Here is a 25,844-nt window from a genome sequence, read left to right as displayed (position 1 = left end):
GGTAAAACCACCATTCTCACTGTTGTCGACCGCTTTTCAAAAATGGTCCGTTTCATCCCACTCTCCAAGCTACCCTCAGCCAAACGTACTGCAGAAGTCATGATTGACCAGGTGTTCCGGGTCCATGGATTCCCTCGACACATTGTGTCAGACCGCGGACCTCAATTCGTGTCAAGATTCTGGAGAGAGTTTTGCAAAGCTCTAGGGGCCAAGGCAAACCTGACCTCCGGGTACCACCCGGAGGCCAACGGACAAGCGGAACGCCTCAACCAGCAGCTAGAGACAGGACTCCGGTGCCTGGTTTCCCAAAACCCATCATCATGGAGCGAAAATCTGGTATGGGTCGAACTCGCGCACAATTCTCTCCCCACATCTGCTACAGGTATCACGCCCTTCAAGTGTGTTCACGGCTACGATCCTCCCTACTTCGCGGACCTGGAAGAGGAAGCCTCAGTGTCCTCGGTCCACGCCATGGTCCGTAGGTGTCGCCGAATCTGGTCAGCAGCTCGACTGGCACTACAGCGTCAAGGGGGCAGAATGAAAAGAGCTGCTGACCGGAAGAGGAGGCCCGCGCCACAGTACCAGCCAGGTCAAAGAGTCTGGCTGTCCACAAAGAACCTACACCTCAAGGTACCATGTCCAAAGTTGGCCCCTAGATTCGTGGGGCCTTTCCCGATTGCCAAGACCATAGGTCCTGCCGCCGTGCGCCTTCGCCTGCCTCGATCCCTCCGCGCCCACCCCACCTTCCACGTGAGTCAGGTCAAGCCAGTCCAGGACAGTTCCCTGGTCCCGCCCGAGCCTGCGCCGCCCCCTCCGGAGATGGTGGAGGGGGGCCCGGTGTATAAAGTGAGAAAGTTGTTGGACGTCAGAAAGCGGGGCCGGGGACACCAATACCTGGTGGATTGGGAGGGTTACGGGCCAGAAGAGAGGCAGTGGGTGCCCGCCCGGTTCATCGTGGACCCCTCCCTCATCGATGAATTCTATGATGAACACCCCGAGATTCCTGGGCCGTCGAGAGCCGGCCGTTGAGGGGGGGGTACTGTCACGCCGCCACCAGAGTGGCGGGTCAAGCTTTTATTTGTCACAGTCAGGTTCCTGTTTTATTTTGAAATTACTAACTCTCATCTCATCCCAGGTCACTTACCCTTCCTGCAGCTCACTGATTACCGGTCCACGCCCATGATCACCACCACCTGTTCCCAATCAACCCGGACATAAAAGCCACCTGCATTCTCCCCTCCGTTGCCGAAGTGTCACATCTCAGTGCATGGAAGCGTCCTCACAGTCCTTGTTTCACAGTCCTTGTTCGATGTCTTGCCTTGCCTTGTCTTGCGCCCTTAGTTTGCCCCTTGTTTTCCTCCCTAGCGGAGCGCCTTTAGTTGTCCCTGTTTTTGAGTGCCCTTGTTTATTCTCCAGTTTGGAGCTCTTTTTGTTCTGCCTTTTTTCCCTCCTTGAGAGGTGTTTTTGGTTCGAATTGATTAAAGCTGCAGCCTTGTTGGCCAACTGTCACTCTGCGTCTGAGTCCTACCTCCTCGCTTCGTGTCAGAACGCGTCTGCTTGAAGATCAAAGTGGTGCGAGCGCATCCCATTGGTTCATCTCCTTCCTTGCGTACTTCCTTTTGACTCGTCCATCCATCATCACTCGTCTTCATCATCTTCGTCAGTGCTTCCCACCTTTCATCTCCCCTCGCCAACCCTCCTTCCATTTTCCAGGCCATTTCATCTTTTTTTTTTTTTTTTTTCCCTTGCCACAGCATTCCCAATGAGCCGTAAAGTTACCGCTTTCCATGATTCCTACGTCTGCCTGCCCGACTCATCAGGATGCCACCTATAGATGTAGATGTTTCCTTTTCATTGAAATTCAAGAAATTCAATGCCATCCAGGCCTTGTTTTCCAAACTGAGTGGACAAAAGTGGCCTAAATGAGAATGTGTTCTTTTTTTGGTGGTTGGGCGGTTAGCACGTCCGGCTGAAATCGATTCTGAATCGAATCGTGGACCCAGAAATCGTAATCGAATCGAATCATGAGACAGTCAAAGAGTCCCAGCCCTACAAAATATGGTCGATTTATTTGTCAGAAAAGTATTTCTCAGCTAATTGATGTCATAAAAAAAGCTAGTTGAAATAGAGGATTTAAGAGGAGTTACTTTAGATGAGCCAGATAAGTTAGTCAAGTTAAGAGAAGTCATGAGAGTTAGAACAGTTCGATGTGATGAATTACAAGAGTTAGTGTTGCGAGTTAGTTGAGGGAGGATAATTAGAGGACTTGGCGCCTGTAGGAGTTAGAGAAGAGCTGCATCGACTGAAAGAGTTAGTCAGTCATGAGATGTTTCTGTCATCAGCAGAACTAGCAAAGTTAAAGAAAGTAACAGTGTGGCAGCGAGGAGTTAGCCACAGCTATTTATGGAACTGCTTTGTGACGTGTTTGAGGGCAGTTGTAAATTGAATTGGTTTGAACTCACGATGATGAGCAGGATGAAGTAGATGAAGTTGTAGAAGGAATGCGCATCCATCACATAGTACATGATCTCCACCCAGCCTTCCAGCGTGATCACCTGCACACACACACACACACATCAACGCAAACGATCGCACACGTTAACGCGACCGTCATCCACATGGCGGCTCGCCATACCTGGAAGATGACGATCCAGGCGTAGGCGATGTTGTCGAAGTTGATGGCTCCCTTGTGCGGGTTGCTGAATCCGGTGTGACACCTGGTGTAGTACTGGTTCCAGTCGACGCACAGGCCCGCCACCGCCGCGCTGCCGTTGGCCGGGGGCTCGGCGCCGAGGCCCAGCGAGCGGCGGTGGAGCACGTCGTCCTTGTCCAGGCAGCAGGCGCGGCCGCCCTCGCGCCGCGCCGGAACGTCCTGGCACGACATGATGCCGTTGTCCATCGGCAGGGAGCAGATGAACGGACGCTCGTCGTCCTCGTCCGCCATGTAGTACGGACGCGGGAGGCGGATGCCCGTCGTCCTAGTTTGAGTGGACGGCATTTTCAGATCATGACTGACAAGACACTGGACGAGGTGTCACATGATTGTACCGACGTTCTTAATCTTCAAATTGGTTTCCATGGCAACACTTTGACCCTCTCGTGAAATGATTTTTTTTTTTTATATTTTCATCAGCATGAGCCCACATCCTGTGTATGTATACCTTCCACACCTCTTACACATACACACACACACACACACTCACAGAGTGAAGTTCTCCTCCGGGTAGCAGCGGTTCCTCAGAAGCCCCGCCCACAACTGTACGCCGATGATGCCGAAGATGAAGAAGACGAAGAAGCACAGCAGCAGCACGTTACCCAGCATGGGCAACGTATCCAGCAGGAGATTGACCAGGATGCGCATGCCTACGTAACATAACGCACACGTTTAGCATGAGCAGACCCACAAAAAAAATGGCACAAGAAGCCATATAAGGACACAGGAAGTTTCCATTTTTGTTGAAAGCAATTTTTAGGTTATTTAGCCATTTACAGGGGACGAGCATGGCGGTATAACGTTTGTTAAGCCGTGTTCATCATTGGGAAAAATTATGCTAGCTTTGTTAAATTACCTATTAATACACAATTTGGTAAGGATGTCAGTCATATTGAGACCACCAAAAACTCAAAGTGTCACGTCTGAAGAGACACGGGAAATCTATTTTGTTTTGAAGTGGCCATCGAAGGCTTACTTGCTAGCTTAACATCCATAACTGGCCTGTTAGCATCCTGACCACTTCTAGAAAATTCTGTCCCCAAAGGCTGTTTCACCGATCGAACATAAAATTTGGTAGGCTTGTCTATCCTAAGTACAAACACAATAAAAAAGTATTAAAAAAAGACACAAGAAGACTGCCATTTTGTTTTGAAATAGCCATTTTAGGCTTACTTGCTAGCTTAACATCCATAACTGGCCTGTTAGCATCCTGACCACTTCTAGAAAATTCTGTCCCCAAAGGCTGTTTCACCGATCGAACATAAAATTTGGTAGGCTTGTCTATCCTAAGTACAAACACAATAAAAAAGTATTAAAAAAAGACACAAGAAGACTGCCATTTTGTTTTGAAGTAGCCATTTTAGGCTTACTTGCTAGCTTAACATCCATAACTGGCCTGTTAGCATCCTGACGACTTTTAGAAAATTCTGTCCCCAAAGGCTGTTTCAGTGATCAACAAAACATTTGGTAGGCGTGTCTATCATGAGTACAAACACAAAAAAAAAGTATTTTAAAAAAAAAAGACGCAGAAAGTTTGCCATTTTGTTTAGAAGTAGCCATTTTAGGCTTACTTGCCAGCTTAACATCCATAACTGGCCTGTTAGCTTCCTGACGACTTCTAGAAAATTCTGTCCCCAAAGGCTGTTTCAGTGATCAACAAAACATTTGGTAGGCGTGTCTATCCTAAGTACAAACACAAAAAAAAAAGTATAAAAAAAAAAAAAAAGACAGCCATTTTGTCTAGAAGTAGCCATTTTAGGCTTACTTGCTAGCTTAGCATCCATAACTGGCCTGTTAGCATCATACAGACTTTTAGAAAAATTTTACTCACTTACCAACATAAAATTTGGTAGGCTTGTAAATTATGACAACACCCACAAAAAAAAAAGTCACAAAGAAGCCATGCACAAGAACGTAATCTGTTAAAGTCAGTTAAATTTCATATTGGCAAATTTTCCAAATCTTCAAATATCTACAAAATTTGAACCACATATACGAGACAGCTTGATGACCCTAAATTGCGAAACATCTGAGCTTTTGTCAACTGTATGTGGGTGCCGGAAAAAGGCAAAGTTTAAACAAATCTATTGGTCGGACATTTCCATACAAGTCCCCCATTATCATAATAATCTGATTCAATCTCTAATCTCCTCGCTAATTGTGATCCCACGGTCCATTTCTTTGCGTCTGAGATTCCCCAGGGAACCCCGTGCACGATTAATCGGATGGATTTAGCATTTAGCTGACTAATCAGCGCTAATGGGCACACAGCGGCCACTAGGGGGCCGAATGATGAAAGCGCTCTTGGACATGAAGAGGCAAAATTTATGATTTGAGTGATTTATGTTTGGAAAAAATGGGCGAGGAATGTGACCTTCCTCTCGTGACACTTTCATTTGAATACAAAATGAGTAATATGATTCATGAACGTACTTGCTGATGAAAGAAGCCGTAAAATGATCGTGTTTAAATTTAATCAATTTTAATAGAAACGTAAAACAAAATGAGATAACATCATCAGTAAAGTATAAAATTAACGACCGTCTTGAACAACAATAATAATGATTCATGAAAATTACACTAAAACAAATAGGTTGGATTAAAATTAATTTAATTAAATTCGCTCCAAATAATAATTGTGATCAACAAAAAATAAAAAAATAAATCACATTTGAACCGACTCAAACCAAATAAGTGACTGTTTAAACTGACGTGAAATGAGATTTAAACTATTAGAAACCCGTTTTATTCAAAAGAGCTCATTTGAACAAACCAAACAAGGATAGCGCAGACGTGGGAGAACAATAACGCACCGCTAATATCCCTTCCCCCGTGGGAGGGGATTATGGGTAATGTAGTCCAACTGCGTTTAAACCTGAGCCGCTGGGAACCATCGCTGGCCATCTTCCATTAGCGTCCCCCATTAGGCGACCGGCTGAGCGAGTGCACGTGATTCGTAATCCCGCACTGTGCGGTGTTTATGGCGTCACTCGGGCCGCCGTTGGCCCAAACGCACCTGCCACCATCCCATGCTCGTATCAGCATAATGTGCTGAGACTGAATTATGCCCGAGATGAGAGGTTTTACTGGATTTGGACTGATTTTGCAAGGCCCACAGAATATTGGGTTCTATTGCTATAAAAACATGGAACCTACCAAAAGAAACACTAGAGTGTCTTCTTTAATCAGGAAAAAAAGGTATATTTCTATCCGGTTTCCGTTTTGTAGCAATTAGCATTAGACTATAGCTACGTTTCATTATTACTCACAGATGTATTTAGAATTTGGAGTAATTGAGCTTTTTTTTTTTTTTTCAACATAGCACTGGTTGATCTCTTATACTCTGCTGCCACCTGCTGGCCATTTGCGTAATAACTACCATTTCTTCAACCGTCCTTTGCAATTGAGAGGCTGCATCAAGCCTTCTGTATGATCTAGCATACAAAAACATAAATAAATTAAAAAAAACGTATAAATACGTCTTTGGGACACAAACATTTAAAATAGAACATATTTATATGTATTTGGAAGCAAATGAGTTAAGCACCTTAAAAGAAATTTAGGTCTTGTAAATGCTGTCAAAACATGCCTACAGGAAGTTATCTACCATAAATAGGGTCTGGAACTGATTTTTAGATCTGTCTGAATTTTCTAAAATGTCAACATGAAACCAAGGATGAATAATCAGGAGGCACACGATTGTTGGCAATTGCCAATCAATACTCCCCAGACAGCTTTTTTACACCTTATTGAAATTGATGCCAATATTGTAAGTGTTGCTGAGCGTCCATTTTTCTACTCTGTAATCTTCCCGAAATGAAATAAAGGAACTTCCTTTATCTCATTTTTGGAAGACTTTTTGAGGTGTGCAGAAGCAAAACCGCAATAAAAACTCCCATCGTCAGATCATCTCACTTAAGCTCACCTCTGTCTGATGGCGATTGAGACGCGCGGAGAATAAAAAAAAAAAAAAAAAAAAAAAAAAAAAAAAGCAACCTGATTGGGAGCTTTGCGCGTCATTGTCAGGCCGATGAAAAACGCCTCGGCTGCGTTTGGAATGATGAAAAAGATTTGGTGCGGATAAGACGGACTCCGCGCACGCGCACGCTTTGAATTGGAAATTCAGGCCCCGCAATCCAGTTGTGAAATTTGGTAGGCGTGTCTATCGTGAGGAAACCCACAAAGAAGCCTCGTGAAGCATTGTTGGGAAAAAAAGACACATTTTTGGTTGGAAGCAGCCATTTTAGGATCACTTTCGTCTGATGACGAAATTGTGACAAACTCAACTAAATATAACGCAAAATTGCGAAACGTTTAGTCAGTTTTTTTTGTGGGTTAAACAAGTTAATTAGATAGCTTTCTGCCCCCCCCAAAAAATGCCTTTATAGCACCTCCAATGTTTTGTTCATTTGTTTAGAAAATTCAGCCCACAAAGCCAGTTTCACTGAGCAAAATGAAATTTGGTAGCCAGCTATATCTATCACGAATGAATCTACAAAAAAATAGTCTCAAGAAGCCAAACCCAAAAAGACACAGGAAATCGGCCATTTTGGTTGAAGGATGCTTTTACATTTGCCATGGTGTTTTTTTTGTTTTTTGTTTTTTTTTAAATACATCCCCTGAAGACAGTTGCACAAATAAAAAAAATATTAAGAAACACTATATTTATGTAAGTTCCTTTTGGATTAAAAAAAAAAAAAAAAAAGATCAAATTAGTTGTGTTAAAATTTAAAAAAGGTGCAAATGTATAAATTTAAACAACACAATAGTCTTTTTAGTTTATGACGTGTATAGCCGTCAATGGCACTGAATGAGTTAAGAAAGTGCATCAACAAGATGTTTGATTCCCTCGCCTGGACTCCCAAAATGATATCCATCAAAAATGAGTGATGTTACATTTTAGTGTTGCAACTCATTTGCACTGCGAGCTGCACGAAGACAACAACTCGTCAACATCAGCTCTAATTTGTATGCGCGAGCGAAGGCGCGTTTGCCTCCGAGGCTTCGCTGGATGTCGATTCAGGCAAAGATGGGTTTGCTGTCGCTTGACGCCGTGGAGGAATAATTAAGAGCAGCAAGGAACAAATGAGGCGTTAAACCGTTCTCGACGCAAAATCATCGCGTTTGTTGAGTTTGTCATGCACTACAAGTCGGTGAAGAAGACCCGCTGAACTGTTCGGAAGTCCAACTAGGAAAGAAAATCGAATCTCAAAGTGTAAATGGCAAGGAAAAGCTGGTCCAAAAGTAAAAAAAATGTTGTTAAAAATTATGTCTAAAAATGAAAAAAAAAAAATTGAGGAAAAAAAATTCATATGCCATTGAATGTTTTAAGAGAATTTGGTTCAAATGACAAAAAAAATAACATCTAGTCTAAAAAAGAAAACCTTAAGAAAAATCAGGTTTGAAGGGAAATCAGGTTTAAAAAAATAAATAAATGAATAAATTTTATAGGAAAATGCTATCTAAAAATGAAATCCATCATTAAAAAAAAAAAGAAGTCAATATTGTATGAAAACCCAAAATTAATTTTCAATAAAATTCCGTGACAAAAGTGAACATTTCAGGAAACATCAAGCCTAAAAATGTCCAGAAAAATCAGGCTAAAATGGAATGTTTCAGAACAATCTAATCCAAAACTAAAAATGTCAAGGGATGCCATATCAAATTAGAAATTCCAAATAAAATTGAGAAAATCTACCTTAAAAAAAAAAAAGAATACGTTTAGAAAAGTGTTGTCAAAGAGTGATATTTACAAGATGCATCTGTTCTAAAAATGAAAACAAGAAAAATCAGGTCGAGAAGTAAAATTTAAAGTAAACATATCATCTGATCCAAAGGAGAAAATTTCAATGAGAATTATTTTCCAAAATGAAAATCTAGTCGAAAATTAAAAATTCTTCAATTAATAATGTTGGAAAAAAATATATCTTGCACCAAAGAAACCGTTTCAAGTCAACTCTGGTATGGTATAGATTCATTAACATTTGAAGGAAAACCTGGTCAAAAAATGAAAACGTTTTCAAAATTGTAATTTCCAAAGAAAACATGAATAAGTGAAAATGTCAGAGAAAATGTCATTTAAAAATAAAGTCAACTGAAATTTGGTTCAAAAGTGAAAGTATGTTAGGCTGAGAGTCAAATCTGGTTGAAAAAGATCAATTTCTAGAAATAAATAAATTTATATATATATATATATATATATATATATATATATATATATATATATATATAAAATGATAGAATTATAATAATATTTTTGTTTGACTTTCTATGTATATACATTTTGCTGAAGACGTAAGTGAAAATTGCACTGAACAAACCTCGGTTTGTGTACGTCATGTGTTTCAGCACCATGGACAGCGGCCACCCGCGCGATAACCGGCGGATGTGTCGCTGTCCTCGGTGCTGACGAGCATTTGCGACGATGCCTTCCTTTCCAACTCACTTGGGACTCTGTTGATGGCTTTGAGCGGCCGCAGGACTCGCACAGTCCTGATGGCCGTTAAGTTGATGTTCTGCAGGTCCAGCGAGTACTCCACCATACTGAAAAAAAAAAAAAAAAAAAAAACACACACACACACACACACCGTACATCACACATACACAAAATCATTTTTTCACTATCACTTCTTGGCACGTTGTAAGAAAATTATTCGGGTGAGTGGAAAGATGGAAAATTGACAAAGAAAACTTGAAATATGTACAGTATATATGTAGCATAAATGGAGCGACAGAATGAGATAGATAGATAGATAGATAGATAGATAGATAGATAGATAGAGGAATCGAGACACGAAAGAAACTGTATATCGAGATGAAGATCTAAGATCTGGCTGTACAAAGCAAGATGGCCGCCACCTTAGATGGCTAAAGGTCTTCCTAAATGTTTGTTTAGTTAGTTTGTACACTTGTATTAATTCTGCATTTTTGATCGATTATCAACAATCGATTATCTGTATGTGTGTAGCGGACCTTAGCTAGCTAGCCGCATTTAGAGTGCCTCGTTGTTGCCATTTTACATACTTTTGTAATCATTTGAATTTGTTACAAAACTCTTTGCTGTTGTGTGCCAAATTAACAATCAATATTTAATGTCACCTTTACTTTTTAGCGCCCTTACACACTGACGCCTGAGGATGAAAGAGGAAGAATCCGCTGAAACGACGGCGTGCGATAAAATGACGGCAATGAAGCGAGTTTAGGAGATAATTAGCGGGCCGGAGACAAGAGAGCGAGCTGGCGCGCATCCATGAAGGATAAGAATTGGGAGCTCACGTGGAGGTTGGATGTCAAGATGTCAAGAAACCCACCGAGCGTATTGAAATTAAAAAGCGAGGAAAATCGTCGTTCCGCGGCCGGTTTCCAATGAGGCGGAAAGGAAAAGGAGACGTTTCCAGGAAGAAGAAAAAAAAAGAAAGAAAAAAAAGGAGGTTTGAACTTCTTGAGTGTTCCGAAGTTCCGAACGCTTTGACGGGTCACAGTTGAAGCTCTGATCTATAATTCATATTTGTTGTTGTGATGTGTTTATGTTTTTCGGTGTCATTTGTTAGTTCTGACACTGTGTTGAGAGAATGTCAGGGCACATCATCTTTAATTTCATTGGAATGTATATTGTACAATTTATATGAATATGACATATAATAAGCTCAACAAAAAAATGATTTTAAGTGCTATGGGACCAAATATTTTATTCATTATAAACTTAAAAATAATAATAATAATAATTCATAATAATGTTGTTGTGTTTTTTTCCAAATTGGAATCAGCCTCAAAAAATCCATATCAGTCAAGCCCTATGCGTAAGAATTCCACTGAATGTTGCTAACATAAAGACAAAAAGAGTTGCAGAGCAAAGCTCAGCTTTTGCGAGCCCAGCTGATATTTTCATCTAATGAGCATTTCGGCATGGTGACAGGCTGTTGTTTTGACCACTTTTAAAACACACTTTGTTGTTGACTCTATTTCGGGGGCCAAATTGGAAGTCCAAATGTCGCAGGGCTCAAGTTAAAGCCAAGAAGTGCAAAATCGGGAGCAGAGTTTCACTGCGTGTTGCTTAGACTTCCATCGAGGAGCAAATTCCAAACCAATCGGCTTTCAAATTAAAGTCACAAGCCGCAATGTTCAGTATGTTTAAATATTCAATTCAAAGCAATAAATGTCATGACTAGGGTCATTCAAGGGTTATGTTTAGTACTGTCTTAAGTAGGCTCATGTAAGGGTTATGTGTACTGTCATGACTAGGGTCATGCTTAGTACTGTCTTGACTAGGGTCACGCAAGGGTTAAGTGTACTGTCATGACTAGGGTCATGCAAGGGTTATGTGTATTGTCATGACTAGGGTCATGCAAAGGCTATGTGTACTGTCATGACAAGGGTCGTGCAAGGATTATGCTTTGTACTGTCTTGACTCGGGTCACGCAAGGGTTATGTGTACTGTCATGACTAGGGTCATGTAAGGGTTATGCATGCTGTCATGACTAGAGTCAGGCAAGTTTGAACCATGCAAGGGTCATGTTTGGGTCATGACCGTGTGGTCAAGTGTCTGTTTTGAACAGATGTAACCAGCATCTAGTTTCAACTGGGAAGACGCTATGTGATGTCAGAAGCTATGTGATCATCTCTTTATCTGGTCAACAGCCAATCAGATAATTCCACGTTAGTCCTGTTACCCACATGTCTAGCCACAGCCAATCAGATCGATTCATTGTCAATATAAGCTTGACTGAGAAGTGCGTGTTTTTGTCGGATTATTACTTCTGTCTCCCCGTGCACCTCCACAGCCCAAGTAAGCTTTGCGTCTCTTGATGTTATGTGACTAAAGTGTTGAAATCTTATTTGTGTCTGCGTTTTTGGGATCCAACCTCAGAACACAACAATAAAGTCCACATCGTCTTCCACATCCATATGAATTTAGTGTCACGCAAATGGCCTGGTGAGTTTTTAAAATAATATATTTTTTATAGCCCCCCCCAAGCAATTATAAAAACCCGTGACTTCTTCCCTCGACGTGATTTTGGCCTCTCGAGGGGACCGCTCTTCCTCCCATGTTTACTTTCTCCTCGTCGCAAGTCGGCCCCGCGGAATATTCTCCCGGGGGTTATCCGGAGCGGAACGCCGCCGCCCGCGGGACACGCCGCCGGTTTGTGTTCGTGTAACAGGAAGTCGAGGTGGGGGAACGTCAGGCAGTGGAAGTAAAAACAAACATAGTTGTTAGGGGGATAACTATCAGCGCAACTTCCTTGCACACTAACGACAGTTTAAGCAAAACTTCATTTTATTGAGTAGATGTGCTTTTAGAAATACAATTCTACTCCAATACGTTTTTTTATAGAAAAAAAAAAAATGCAACAGGGAAATATGTTAGCTTGTTGACTGGTTGGACATTTTTGGCTAATGTTAGCATTTTAGGAGCAAAAGTTGGTCCTTTGGTTAGCAACTTGCTAGCAAGCAGACTGTGTACCGTTTCACATATAAATGGAAGTTTCGAGAGCTGAAATATTTGGAAAAAGAATCTAACTCAATTTCTTTTCCACCTCAATATCGCGAATTGCACTTTATCGTCATTTTTTTGCATATATTTGCTCTTGTTATAATGCGTATTCCTCCCGTAGGCGAATACAAACATTGACTTTGTCATTAGCGTCAAACGTCAAACAGGTTTTACGTCAACTTTGGCGTGATTTATGACTGTGGAAAAATAAAAAAAAATAAGAAAGAGTTAAGCCGGTGGGTCAGGCTACAGATGGCGCACGCAGCCAAGCTATGCAAATACACATTACTTATCATTTAGCCCGTTGCGGCCGCCTAATTGCGGCAAATAAACTGAAACGTTAATTAGCAGCCGGCACCAAAACAGCCTCGTTTTTGTGCTAGCGGAGCCTCCTAACGGCGACCGTGCCATTAATTATTCAAATGAGATGAACGGGCTGTCCCGCGAGTGGAAGTGCGTGTGGAATTTCCTCTTATCTGCCTTCTCGAGTCTTTGATAACATTTCACCTTCTTTAGAGCTCAACTTGACGTCTCTCTCTCGTCTTTGACCTTGTGTAGGCGCATGACGGGTTCACGTTTCTCATTTAACCGTTTAGCCCTTTTCAAAGTCATTTTTGCAATATCGACGGTCTTTTTTTTTTTTTTTACAGCATTTAGACTGATCTTCCCAGGCTGACAGGATCGTGTTTTATGACAGTATTTATATCAACCAGACAAAGTCCAATTTCTGCAGAAATTGCGCGGGAATGCCGTAAAGCTGAATGCCAAGATTGCTTAAATCAGTTTCAGTGAAATTACAATCCATTTGTTGATATGATCAGCCAGTTGGTATCGAACTATCGGATGTACTGAAATGTGGTCCAAGCGGGGTTTGAACCAAGGTACTCCTTTGGTGGCAGGCAATTGCTCTGAGTTATTTATCGGAGTAATTTCTTTTGAAAAGAATGCTGAAAGATAACATTCATTTCATCATTTCAGTTAACTGCATTTCCTGATATGATAGTCAGTTGGTATTGGTCATTGATATATTTGCAACGTACAGTCCGAGGTGGGATTCAAACCTGCGACCTCCCGGTCACTGGACAATGCACAAAGTGAGGCTTGGAAAATGTTCAACGTCAGTCCCATTGAAAATGAATGGGGAAAAGTTGATATTTAATGTTAAATTGTGCGAAAACTGTAAGTCATGTGGAATCGATATTTTCCCCGGTAGGTTTGAATTTTTGAAGCAAGTTGAATTTGAACGGTTGGAATTAGAATTATTAATTTACACACCAAAAAAGAATTTGTGGACTTGTATATTTGATTGTATACTATTTCAAATGTGTCTATATTTCCATTGCGCATGGTACTTATTAGGGATGTTCGAGACCACTTTTTTTCAGACCGATACTCAGAACCTCAGTACTCACCGATACCGATACCAGTAGTACATTTTGACAAATAAAAAAAAAAAAATCACTAAAATATATTTTTAAACAAATATATTTCATTTAATTTTGACAAAAAAAAAAAAAAAAAAACCAGCACAGTCACTCTTCAATAGTCTTAACGTTCAAAATAAAACACAAAAATGTTCTTTTAGTTTAAGATTCACAATTTTGAAGTATTTCCAAACCGGTGAAGTTTTGGTGAAAAACTGCTGCAAGCTAGCTAGCGCCACTTACAGGCAAGGAGGACTCACTTAACGTCTTCCCCCTCTGCCATCGGTCGCTTGTACTCGTCTGCGTCACGAGTACTTGAAAAAAGGCTGGTATCGGCCCGATACCGATACCTGGTATCGGCACTCACCCATCCCTAGTACGTATTATCATGTATAACTGGTGACAGAAGTGATCACCTTAATTAGGCATCCCGTACATTTTCCCGTCTGCACGAGACGGCGGACGTGCCGCAGATTTTTTTGTTGTTGTGTGGATTAAATCCATTTGTTCCGGTCACAACTTGCGAGGTAAAACATCAACAACGAGACTAATGAGGGTCAAGACGCTTGACACCAAACGACTGGCGCGCAGATGCTACGCCGGCTAAGCGGCATTTAATCACCGGCGGCATCTCTCCAGACACTCGCCATTAACTCGGTTGACCTCGCGCATCATCCGACGATTACGCCAATTAATTTGAATATGCGCGCACTCAAATGCTCACACACGCGCAAGTTCAAGGTGTTCAAGAAAACTGATTGGCATGACATCTCAGGTACAGACATGAATCCTCAAAAACAAACCGTAGAGTACTATCATGACCTTCAAATGATCTTTCGCCTTTGAAATCAGTTATGACCGTGTTTTACCTGTGTGTTACTTGGGGCCAGGGTTATGTTGGGGTCATGACCGTGTGGTCAAGTGTCTGTTTTGAAATGATGTAACAGCACTAGTTTCAACTGGTATGACGCTATGTGATGTCAGGATGAAAAGGTTAAGTTTGGGTCATGCAAGGGTTATGTTTGGGTCATGACCGTGTGGTCAAGTGTCTGTTTTAAACTGATGTAACAGCACTAGTTTCAACTGGTATGACGCTATGTGATGTCAGGATGCAAAGGTTAAGTTTGGGTCATGCAAGGGTTATGTTTGGGTCATGACCGTGTGGTCAAGTGTCTGTTTTAAACTGATGTAAACAACATCTAGTTTCAACTGGTAATACGCTATGTGATGTCAGGATGAAAAGGTTAAGTTTGGGTCATGCAAGGGTTATGTTTGAGTCATGACCGTGTGGTCAAGTGTCTGTTTTAAACTGATGTAAACAACATCTAGTTTCAACTGGTATGACGCTATGTGATGTCAGGATGCAAAGGTTAAGTTTGGGTCATGCAAGGGTTATGTTTGGGTCATGACCGTGTGGTCAAGTGTCTGTTTTAAACTGATGTAAACAACATCTAGTTTCAACTGGTAATACGCTATGTGATGTCAGGATGAAAAGTTTATGTTTGGGTCATGCAAGGGTTATGTTCGGGTCATGACCGTACGGTCAAGTGTCTGTTTTGAACTGATGTAACAGCATTTAGTTTCAACTGATAATACGCTATGTGATGTCAGGATGCAAAGGTTATGTTTGGGTCATGCAAAGGTTATGTTTGGGTAAAAAAAAAAAAATGCACATCATGATTAGTTAGAAATGACACTAAACAGCTTAAAACATAAATAAGGATTCAACTCAACTCAACTTTATTTCATAATAAAATCCCCCTTAACCAGTAACCTTCGTTTGAACAAGTTTGGTTTGCGACTGCTAACAAGCCTTAGAAAAACTCGACCACCATTCACAATTAAACACGCACATTTGTGCGTCTGGGGAACACAATAGCGCTTGGCTGGAAAGTCATGCTTGGCGTAATTAAAAATTCTGTCCTGTGTTTTTCGGGGGTGAAAAGCTGTTGCACGGTCGTTCTCACACGCGCACACACTATTGCCACGTGTGCACACTTGCTGCTTTCGCTAATCCCTTTCCCGCAGCTCGCCAAGTTCCCCTGGGGGGGGGGTCTTTTTTTTTTTTATCACGCCACCCGTCCTCGCCGTGCCGCTGCAGGCAGGTAAAAACGGGAGAATGATGTTAGCTGGGGGACATTTTTGAGCCTGAGGCCTGCAAACATGGCGCTGACAACAAGGGGCAAACGTTCGCACACACTACAATTTAAAAAAAAAAAAAAAAAAAAAAAAAAAAGTATCTTTATTATTTTATTATTACTGTATTGTCATCTGTCTGTCTAGTATAAAAAAATAAAAAAAATAAAAATTTAAAAATAAATACAAATAAAACAACTAAAATAATCTTCTAGAGCACTGCTTCTTAATTGAGACTTTTTTTTTTTTTTTTTGTGGGTCTACTCATGATAGACCAGCTTACCAAATTTTCATGTTGATGGGTGAAAAGTGAGCTTGCGCGGCTAAATGTTTTCATTTACCGTAAAACTTGCTGTCATGTTTTACTCACGTGCAATGGTGAAAATGTGCATTTATTTTGTGGGTCTACTCGTCAAAGAATTGCCTACCAAATGTCATGTTTATATGTGAAATGAGCTTCTGAGGCAACATCTTTTCATTTGAGTTTTCTGTTTTACGGTAAAGTAATCGAAACTTGCTGCCTTGCTTTACTCACATGCAATGGCGAACATTAAATTTTTTGGGGGGTTTTTCTATGCAAAGAATTGCATACCAAATTTCATGCCGTGACTGAAGCGAGCGTCTAGAGCACTTTCTTTTTGTAGCAAATATTCAAACTTGCTCCCAATTTCTATTCACACACACACATACATAATTAAAATTAACTTTTTTTTTTTTTTTTTTTTTTTTTTCCAGTTTGGTTAAAAATTGGACAAAAATTTGAGGACAGACTCCTCTTTATTGGATGCTTGGAAATTGCTAAAAATCACCCAATTAAGGTCACTTTGAACCAAAATAGCATTCCTGTGCCTTTCGTGACATGAAATCTGGTAGACGTATTTATCACAAGCAGACCCACAAAAAAAAAAAAAAAAAAAAGTCTCAAGAAGCCCTGACTTGAAGTTAAACTGACTTTGAGGGCTCTTGCATTGAATTGTGTACCTAATAAAGTGGCCGGTGACTGTATGTATACAACATGTAGGTTGAGAGAGATTATGCTAATATGCTAATCTAATTAGCCCGAAGCAACCGGAGCACACTTTAGGAGTTGTAAAGGCATTGTGACTTTTTTTTTTTTTTTTTTTTTTTTTTTTTTTAAGGGACATTCTTTTCATTTTCCGGCACTGTTGAACAAAACCCGAGCGTTTGAATTCATTTAAAAAGACAGCAACACGCAGGTTCCATCGTTTACGCTTCGTCGTCGCCGAGCAGCCGGTTCAAGCTGTTCCACCGCACCTGGCTGCGACATTCATTAACTTCGCGGTGCAAAGGCATGCTGGGTAATAAACTCCAAGCCGCCGTGATATGAGCTGAAGCAGACAAGCCTGGCAAATTTCACATGGCTAACAGAAAGCTGCTTTTTTTCGGCATTTTTCGGCCCTTCCTCACCCCGCCATGACGATGAAGAAGTCCAGGCGGTTCCAGGTGTCGCCAAGGTAACAGCGTCGGCCGAAGATTCCCAGCGCCACCATTTTGATCACCATCTCCATGGCGAAGAAGATGTAGATGAAGGCGTCAAAAGCCTGCCAGGTGACAACAGCAAAAACGTATGTATGTTTAGAATGCACTTATGATGTGCATGTGTGCCCACATATGTTTATTACTTCATGTTTGGGAATTTATTGTTTATGAGGGCTTAACTTTCGCTCTCTCTTCTTTAGATAATTAAGATAAACATGTGTTGTTTATTTCTAGTGTTTAACTTTTATGCTAGTAAGAACAACTTTAGTCTACTAGACTAAGTGCAATTTCTGGAGAAATTGCGTGGGAATGCTAATAGCTGAATGCTAAGCTGAATGCCTATCAAGGAAATTGAAGGATCGATCATGTTAAAATTACAAAGTAATTTTACATAACTAGTAATTAGTTACTAGTAATAGTAGTATATAAGTTGTGTATTCAGTGCATTTAGAAATATGTTTTTATTAGGGATGCACGATAAAGCTATTTCAACTGATACCATAAACCAATAATTAAGAAAGTGCCAATGTCGATAACCGATAAGCGAATAACTGTTGTTTTGTTCAAAGCTTAGCATTATAGCTTAGAGTCCTAACTAAGCATTAGCTTAGCACTAGCTTAGCATCAGCATTAGCATGCTAGGTTAGCATTAGCTTAACATTTGCTTAGCATTAGCATGCTAACTTAGCATACTAAATTAGCATTAACTTAGCATTAGCATTATCTTAGCATGCTAAATTAGCATTAACATTAGCTTATCATTATCTTAACATGCTAACTTAACATTAGAATGCTAATTTAGCATTAGCTTAACATTATCTTAGTATGCTAACATTAGAATTAGCTTAGCATTAGCATTAATTGAACATTAGCATGCTAACTTAGCATTAGCATTAATTTAATATTAGCATTAGTATATCCCTGAGTATAATGGCTCTGAATATATTTGCAATGTACAGGGAGATGGGATGGGATTCGAACCTGGATGCTTGTCTTTATTATGTTCGACAAGTAATATTTGTGTAGAATTTTTACTCCATAATACTCGTAGTACTTGTACTACATAATAGAGTAGCAATACTGTGTTTTATTTAAATCTTGCACCAAATAAATTAATAATATATATATTAAAAAAATAAAACACTAATACTAACACTAGTAAAAAATGAAATAAAATGAAACATTAAAAAAATAAAAAAAATAAAAACTAGCAAACCCACCTTATTAAAACTAGCTAAATATAAAATAAATAAATAAAAAAATAAATAAAAAGTATCATGAAAATTCCAAAACTACGGTATTCTACCCATGTTGTCTACTATAATTGATGTCAGGTCGGGTCAAGTCAAGTTTATTTATATAGCCCTTAATCATAAAAGAGTCTCAAAGGACTTCACAGGCCCACAGTTGACAAATATTATTATTATTTTCCTGAGGGAAAAAAAAAAAAAAAAAAAAAAAGGAATAAATAAGAAACCTTGATCGGGTCAGGTTTCGGTTTGACTTTGTCACTTGTTATTCTTGGCTTTCATCATCACATCTCCACAGTTGCCTGGTGTCAATCAAATCAGTCCCCCCCACCCTTTCAGACCCCCCCCACCCCAACTCTAAATGTAGCAGAAAATCATTTGCTGGCGCGCTAATCAGATAAGCTCCCCGCGTGGACCCCGGGCCGCGTTCCCTACAGTTACAGCTTTAATCAAGCATCTAATTAAAAGAAGAACAAATCCAAAGAAATCAAACACACGCTCGGGCAATGATGCATGTTGTTGCTGCTGTCAGCGCAAAAACTGAAGATTAGCCGCTGCTGTCGCTGTTGTTTTTGTTGTCGTTGGATTACGGCCTCGCTACAGCCTTCGGATTTCCGCAGCTAGCTTTTGTTTTGCCGCTGCTTGAGCGGCAAAAAGGAAAAAAAGAAAATTGTCCGAGTCAGCGATTGCCTTCTTAAGTTTTCAGGCGCTTGTCGCTAATGCTAACGTGAGCGACGTTGACCTTTTTCAAGCTACATTTTGCATGTCAAGCGCGTGCCATTAGAAGCCATTTAAGCAGTGCCCTCTTGCAATATTTGACTCGTCTTTTATATATAATACAGGGCAACTATTCCACTTTTGTTATTGAGGCGCTTTTTTTTTGTCTGACTTTTCGCTTCCTGCCGCAACTTCCTGTCCTTATTTTGCCATTTGTGGTAGCTACGGCAAAGTACAGTAATCACTGAACAACAAAAACAGTTGAGAATGGTGTTTTGCTGTCTTTAAATAACATAACTGTTGTGTAACTGGTTTGCTGGAAGGCTTTTATTTTGAAGGCCGGATTGTGAAAGGAAACGGCTGTATCGAGTCGAAAACAAATAAAATTAGTGGAAATTCACGAGCTTCTTGCCGTCTGTTGACCCCCCGCATATGACCAAAATACGACAATAACGTACTTGCTTTTAGAATTTTTTTTTAAAGAAAATCCAATACAATTTATATTCATCGAAATTGATACACGTTTAGTTAACCCCAAAGACAATTTAGAGTTATCAAAAAAAAAAAATGCACGTTTTGTAACGAGAATGTAGTTGTTTTCGCAAATAGTTTTAAGTGAACCTGATGTAAAAATTCACCAGAAACAATAAAAATAATAATCATTAAAAAAATTTTAATCTGAAATCAATTTAGAGCCAATTTTGTAAAACGCCGACGGCAATTTAACCTTTGCGAAGCCATTCTAATGTTTTTTTGTGAACAATTTAAAAATATGTATGCACGACATTGAGGACAGTTTCGCATTTCATTATAAATATTTTCATACACAGAATAGATAAGATAATTCAGAGTATTAAAAACAATTTTAAAGGAAAAAAAATGGGTTAATGTCGATAATGTAGAATTTGGCTTTTGTAAATCAACAAGGATGATTTTTTGAGTAAAGCATTTTTTGTAAACAACAGAGACAAATGAACCTAAACGTTTTTGTAAACAACGAAGACAAACGAGACGTCAAAGTTAACGACATTTAGACAAGAAGAATAAATTATTAATATAAAAAAAAGTGCATGCTTGCATTAAACATAAGTGACAATTTTAGCTTTGCAAAGACAAAATTTAAACATTCGATAAGTGAAATCCACCATTTGGAATACCCTATAGGCATCTTTTTTTTTCTTCTTTTTTTTTTATAGCGTTAACAGCTTTTTATTGTATGTCAAGGTCTATAAACACACTTTGAAACATATTAAAAGAGATTAAGATACAACAGAAAAATATTGTCGTAACAGTGTACCAATCCCTCTGTGTAAACAAATCCAAATGAACCTACAGCCACCACTTTCTGTAGGCATAAAAAGCAGGACTACAGAGGATGACGTTCAATAATTTTCAACAAAAACGAGGGTTTGTCAAAATACAATGCTTCCTGTTTCGTTCTTCTTCCAAATTTAATCTCAAACTAAGCAAGTGTGCCGCCATCCAGTGGTCATAACTGGAATGACAGTGCACCCAATACACAGAAGCAATTACAACAAAATAGCAGACCCACCAATCCGTGATGGAGGGCAAGGGTGCGTTTATCGTACATGCGCGCCAACGTCGCTTTTGTGAGTTTTTTCCATTTGTCCGCATTCACGCAAGCGGCAGCATCGGCCATCGAGCCGACACTATTCATCGTGGACTTTTTTTTTTTTTTTTCCCCCGAGAGGAGCCCAATCGATCTTGGTCGCCGCTGCCCGCTAAAGCCACGCTGATATCGAACGGGGGGGATGGGGGATGATGGGGGGGGACCTCTCCTCTATGGATACTCGCGGGAGGAATTCTATTAGCTCCGACCGCTCGAGAGACCAATCAATGGCTCGCATGTGTGCGCCGCGTTGCGTGCGCGCTAACAGGCTTGAGACGTATGCCTGCACGCAACACCCACTCGTCCACCTTTGACACGGGTGCGAGGGGGAGTAGGGGGGGGGGGGGGGGGGTGGGGGGGTTCTGACAAGTGAGATGCTCACAACAGCATGAAGACCACATGCTAAGCTGGTGAGTCACAACCGGGAGCTTCTAGTGGGCGTCGATACGAGTCAGAGCTACGCCGAGATACGCAAACTATGCCAAGCTGCTAGTTCCCACCTAATGGACCTTCTGTCGGCCTTCGGACCCCCTTTTGTTCAAACTGAAAAAACTCACTCAGTAGCGAATTCTGGAATTTGTGCATAAAAGTAGCCTCTCTCAATAGGGTTGATCTCGAATGACGTCACGTTTTCCTCATGAACTCATTTGCTCCCAAAGACGTATTTATACGTTTTTGTTTTTTGTTTTTTTATGCTAGAGCTTACAGAACGCCTTGATGCAGCCTCCGAAGCATGCAGCTAGCAAGGCTAACACTGAGAAACAAACAATAAACATACCTGCAGTATAGTAGCTAGCATTTTGTAGCAGGCAGCTAGCAATGCTAACGTTGAGAAACAGATGATAAACATACCTGCCGTATAGTAGCTAGCGTGTTGTAGCAGGCAGCTAGCAAGGCTAATGCTGAGGAAAAAAAAAAAAAACATACCTGCAGTATAGTAGCTAGCATTTTGTAGCAGGCAGCTAGCAAGGCTAACGCTGAGAAACAGATGATAAACATACCTGCAGTATAGTAGCTAGCATTTTGTAGCAGGCAGCTAGCAAGTCTAACGCTAAGAAACAAAGGATAAACATACCTGCAGTACAGTAGCTAGCATTTTGTAGCAGGCAGCTAGCAAGTCTAACGCTAAGAAACAAAGGATAAACATACCTGCAGTACAGTAGCTAGCATTTTGTAGCAGGCAGCTAGCAAGGCTAACGCTGAGAAACGGACGATAAACATACCTGCACTCACTAATATTGGTCTGGATTTTCAGCTGCTGGCCCATTTCCACCGATGAAATGTAGAAATACCTCCATTTGGGGTTTTGCAGATATCTACATGGCTATATTGCTAATATTCTAGTTTTTCAAAGCGTCATTGACTGCACTGTAAACATGACCAGTGACTATGAAGGAACGACAGGAAACAATTTGCCTTTTGAGCCACAGGTGCTTCTACTCAACAGGTGGAGACGAGCTCGTTTACCGGCCAGTTGAGTCGTGCTGTTAGTTTCCTTAGTCTTCCTTAGTTAGTCTTTTAATGACTGTAAGTGTCTTGGAACTGTCCAAGATGTCAAGGTCTGTGTCTGATGTGGATGAAGTAAGGTGTCAAAAAAATAAATAAAAATAAAAAGCTCACGCTTGATTTTAAGACAGTGTTCCCAAGTCATTGGAATGGAAGGAACAGTTGGATCTTACCGACAGGATCTGGCACCGGTCGGAGGAGCAGTCGATGTTCTGGCAGGGTTGGTACATTCCCAGCGTGACGCAGTTCAACAGGATGACCATCATGCTCACTCGCTCGAACCACGTGAAGACAAGCAGCTGGTTAAGGGAAACTACAAAACAACTCTCAGGCACCCCGATATCGACATGACGACAATCACATCCGGGGTTCCCCAGGGCTCTGTACCAAGACTCCTGCTGTACTCCCTAAACTAAAATGTCCTTTTTAGTCTTTGGTGTGATTTTTAGTAGATTTATTTTGATATCAACCGGAATAATGAAGTTTGAAAGTATGTCACTCAGAAGTGACGTCATCAAGCAGCAGCCAATAGAAAAACACCTTCAGATGACGTTGCTCCCATTGTGTTTTTTTAAATATTGCGCACAAGTAATACACGATTTTTTAAAACTAAAACTAATACTGAAACTAACTGAAACTAAACTAAAACTAAGCATTTATTAAATAATTAACAGAACCACCCTCAAAACTAAATAAAACTAACTACATTTAAAAAACGAAATAAAAACTAAAATGAAAAATTCCAAAACTATAATAACCCGACTATCATATTACAAATAAATTGGTTTATATACTGTAGCATTTTTCTAAATATGCAAAAGCACAACTCAATTATTTGTACAATTTTTAGGACTAAACACAATTTCTCTTCATAACATTATGTGGCCCTTGCGTCCTTCTGATTTTTCTGTATGTGGCCCTCAAATGAAAAAGTTTGGACACCTCTGCTCTAGAACGACGGTGATACTCTCTGACACCTTACGGTTGTTTACCTAAAAATAAATAATGAAAAAAAAAAAAAAAAAAAACTATGCTAATCATGGAGGCCTGCATTCACACTGCTTAATGGCCTCGTCTCCCAGCTGCTGCAGTCAGGAAGAAGGTTCCGGATGGAACGCGGCTGGGGAAGGGGCCCCGCTAGCCGCGGGCAGCAAAAATGAGGTCATTGGCTCAGACAGCAAGCGGGCCCTCGACGGCGAAAACTTCTTATTAACGATGAGACCCCGCAAGTCAGCCTCGCGGCGTGCAAATCCCGCGTTCACTCCGCAATTCTTTTTCAACAGCCTCACATGAGCGGAAAACGCATTTTAGATTCTTTTTGGCCAGTTTTCACAACAGATTATTTTTATTTAAAAAGGTTGTTGTTTATTTCCGGGTTAGGGTAGACAAGTGATAACTTCGTTGACGAAAAATTTGTCACGCTAATTTTTTTTCCAGATGAAAATTCAACCAAAACCGAAACGGAAGCCATTCATTGAGGTGAAAAGGGTAACTAAAATTGACTGGCAATTTTGGCAATGACTAAAACGAAAATGAAAACCACACAGTGATGAAAATTCACACAATCCAATCAGAAGGAATGAAATGCGGGTGGAAGAATTGAACCACTCAGACACGGTTCAGCGTTCGCTGCACTTTATTTAATATTCAAACATTTTTACATTCATTGTGCAGCTGTAAGCAATTATGCACTTTTTTTTTTTAGGTGAAAACTAAGTTATATAATTGTCAGTTCGTTACGTTATAATTTCCTGTATAAAAGGTTAAAATAAATAAAAATAAAAATGAATAAAAAAAAAATAAAAATAATAAATACAAATAGAAAAACACTAAAAATAAAAATAAATGTATATGAAGTGTTTTTTCAGTAATTTAAAAATATTTTTATTTTAAGAAATAAAAGAATAAGAAAAAATAAAATAATAAGTAGTAAAATAATAAAATAAAAAAAATAATAAATATAATTTAAAAAAATTTTAATTCAAAACATGTCTTTTGAGAACCAATGTACGGTATGTACTGTATGTATTATTTATTTATTTATGTATTTATTTATTTATTTATATTTTTAATTTTTAATTTTTAATTTATTTACAATTTTAAAAAATATTTTTTTTAAATTAAATAGAAATTTAAATAACAATAATAAATAAATAAATAAATAAATAAATAAATAAATAAATAAATAAATATTTCTTATTAAAAGTCTTGGTCTTATTTTTTTTCTACAGGGCGTGGGGGTGGTGGGCGGGGGGTGGTTTTCATCCTTCCACTGATTCACTGAACCATTTATCCATGTTTCAAAAGAGTTCTGTCAATTGATTGGGCTATTGAGGTGTTTTAAAATCCTGCAATATTACTCTTGCCAAATGCAACCTTGTAAATCCCGAAAGCTCTGCAGCAAAGTGCGTAAATGGCAATAAAGCAGTTCAATCCCATTTCCCCCCCCCCCCCCTAAAGTGAAACACCATGAGTGCAATGTCGTTTTCCCGCGGGGGGAAATGCTTAACAGGACGACGCATGCTTGGAGGCGAACGTGTTTGCAGGAGAGCGCAATGAAAAGCCGACCAAGGCGCCAGCCGACTGTGACCGAAGCGCTACGTGTGTGTGTGTGTGTGTGTGTGGTGTGTGTTGTTGGCCAAGAGGGAGCCGGCGCAACGCTTGGCTAACTAGACACATTCAGGGAGGAGGTCCGAGTCGTCCCGCAGGCCCTCTCGGTGAAAGGATGCCGGAGATCTCCAAAGCCCAGTGGACTTGAACACACGCGCACGAACACGCACGCAGCCAGAAGGCCAGAAAGAAAGACTTTTTTTTTTTTTTTTAGATTAAGTCCTCGACTTGTCTATCTGAAGCTTTTTGCTTTTCAACAAACTTCCTCTCCACAACAGTTACTGTAATATATTGGAATTTTCAATGCTACCCAATTTAGCAGGACAAAGGAGATGAAGAAGAAGGGAAAATTGTCATGACTAGGGTCATGCAAAGGTTATGCTCACTGTTATGACTATGGTCATGCAAGGGCAATGTTTAGTACTGTCATGACTAGGGTCATGCAAGAGTTATGCTTACTGTCATGACTAGGGTCATGCAAGGGTTATGCTTACTGTTATGACTATGGTCATGCAAGGGTTATGCTTATACTGTCATGACTAGGGTCATGCAAGGGTAATGTTTAGTACTGTCATGACTAGGGTCATGCAAGGGTTATGGTTACTGTTATGACTAGGGTCATGCAAGGGGTATGCTTACTGTCATGACTAGGGTCACGTAAGGGTTATGACTAGGGTCACGTAAGGGTTATGACTAGGGTCATGCAAGGGTTAAGTTTGGTTAATTATTGTATTTGGAAAAATGGCTAAAATAAAACCTTTTTCTTTTCTTTTTTTTTGTTAAAACAAGCATGAAGAAGAAATAAGCACAAAGATCTAACTCTCCCACCCTCGGTGCCGCCAATATCAACGTTGACAAAAAATGGAGT

General features: G+C 40.1%; 1 protein-coding gene and 1 long non-coding RNA gene across 7 annotated transcripts in view; one reads left to right on the top strand and one right to left on the bottom strand.

Annotated features, from left to right (window-relative positions):
• The window catches only part of cacna1ib (calcium voltage-gated channel subunit alpha1 Ib), a 121,318-nt gene that overhangs the window by 63,755 nt on the left and 31,719 nt on the right, over positions 1-25,844 (bottom strand). For 3 of the 6 annotated variants that reach the window (XM_077524688.1, XM_077524689.1, XM_077524694.1), the window contains exons 3-8: positions 22,540-22,652; positions 17,192-17,325; positions 9,159-9,256; positions 3,204-3,363; positions 2,636-2,978; positions 2,463-2,555 (exon numbers count right to left, since the gene is read on the bottom strand). In XM_077524688.1, the coding sequence (XP_077380814.1) occupies positions 2,463-2,555; positions 2,636-2,978; positions 3,204-3,363; positions 9,159-9,256; positions 17,192-17,325; positions 22,540-22,652 (941 nt within the window). Of the gene's footprint in view, positions 1-2,462; positions 2,556-2,635; positions 2,979-3,203; positions 3,364-9,158; positions 9,257-17,191; positions 17,326-22,083; positions 22,436-22,539; positions 22,653-25,844 lie in introns of those variants that run through there. The other 3 variants (XM_077524690.1, XM_077524691.1, XM_077524692.1) reach the window with 3 other exon arrangements.
• Positions 541-1,509, top strand: LOC144020822 (uncharacterized). The gene is made up of 2 exons (XR_013283981.1): positions 541-1,036; positions 1,136-1,509. It is a non-coding gene; the product is annotated as an uncharacterized LOC144020822 (long non-coding RNA).

Source organism: Festucalex cinctus, chromosome 6 (assembly GCF_051991245.1).
Source record: "Festucalex cinctus isolate MCC-2025b chromosome 6, RoL_Fcin_1.0, whole genome shotgun sequence".
Lineage (NCBI taxonomy): Eukaryota > Metazoa > Chordata > Actinopteri > Syngnathiformes > Syngnathidae > Festucalex > Festucalex cinctus.
The sequence above is the reverse complement of the archived record's forward strand: the minus strand, read 5'-3'. Positions and strand labels throughout refer to the sequence as shown.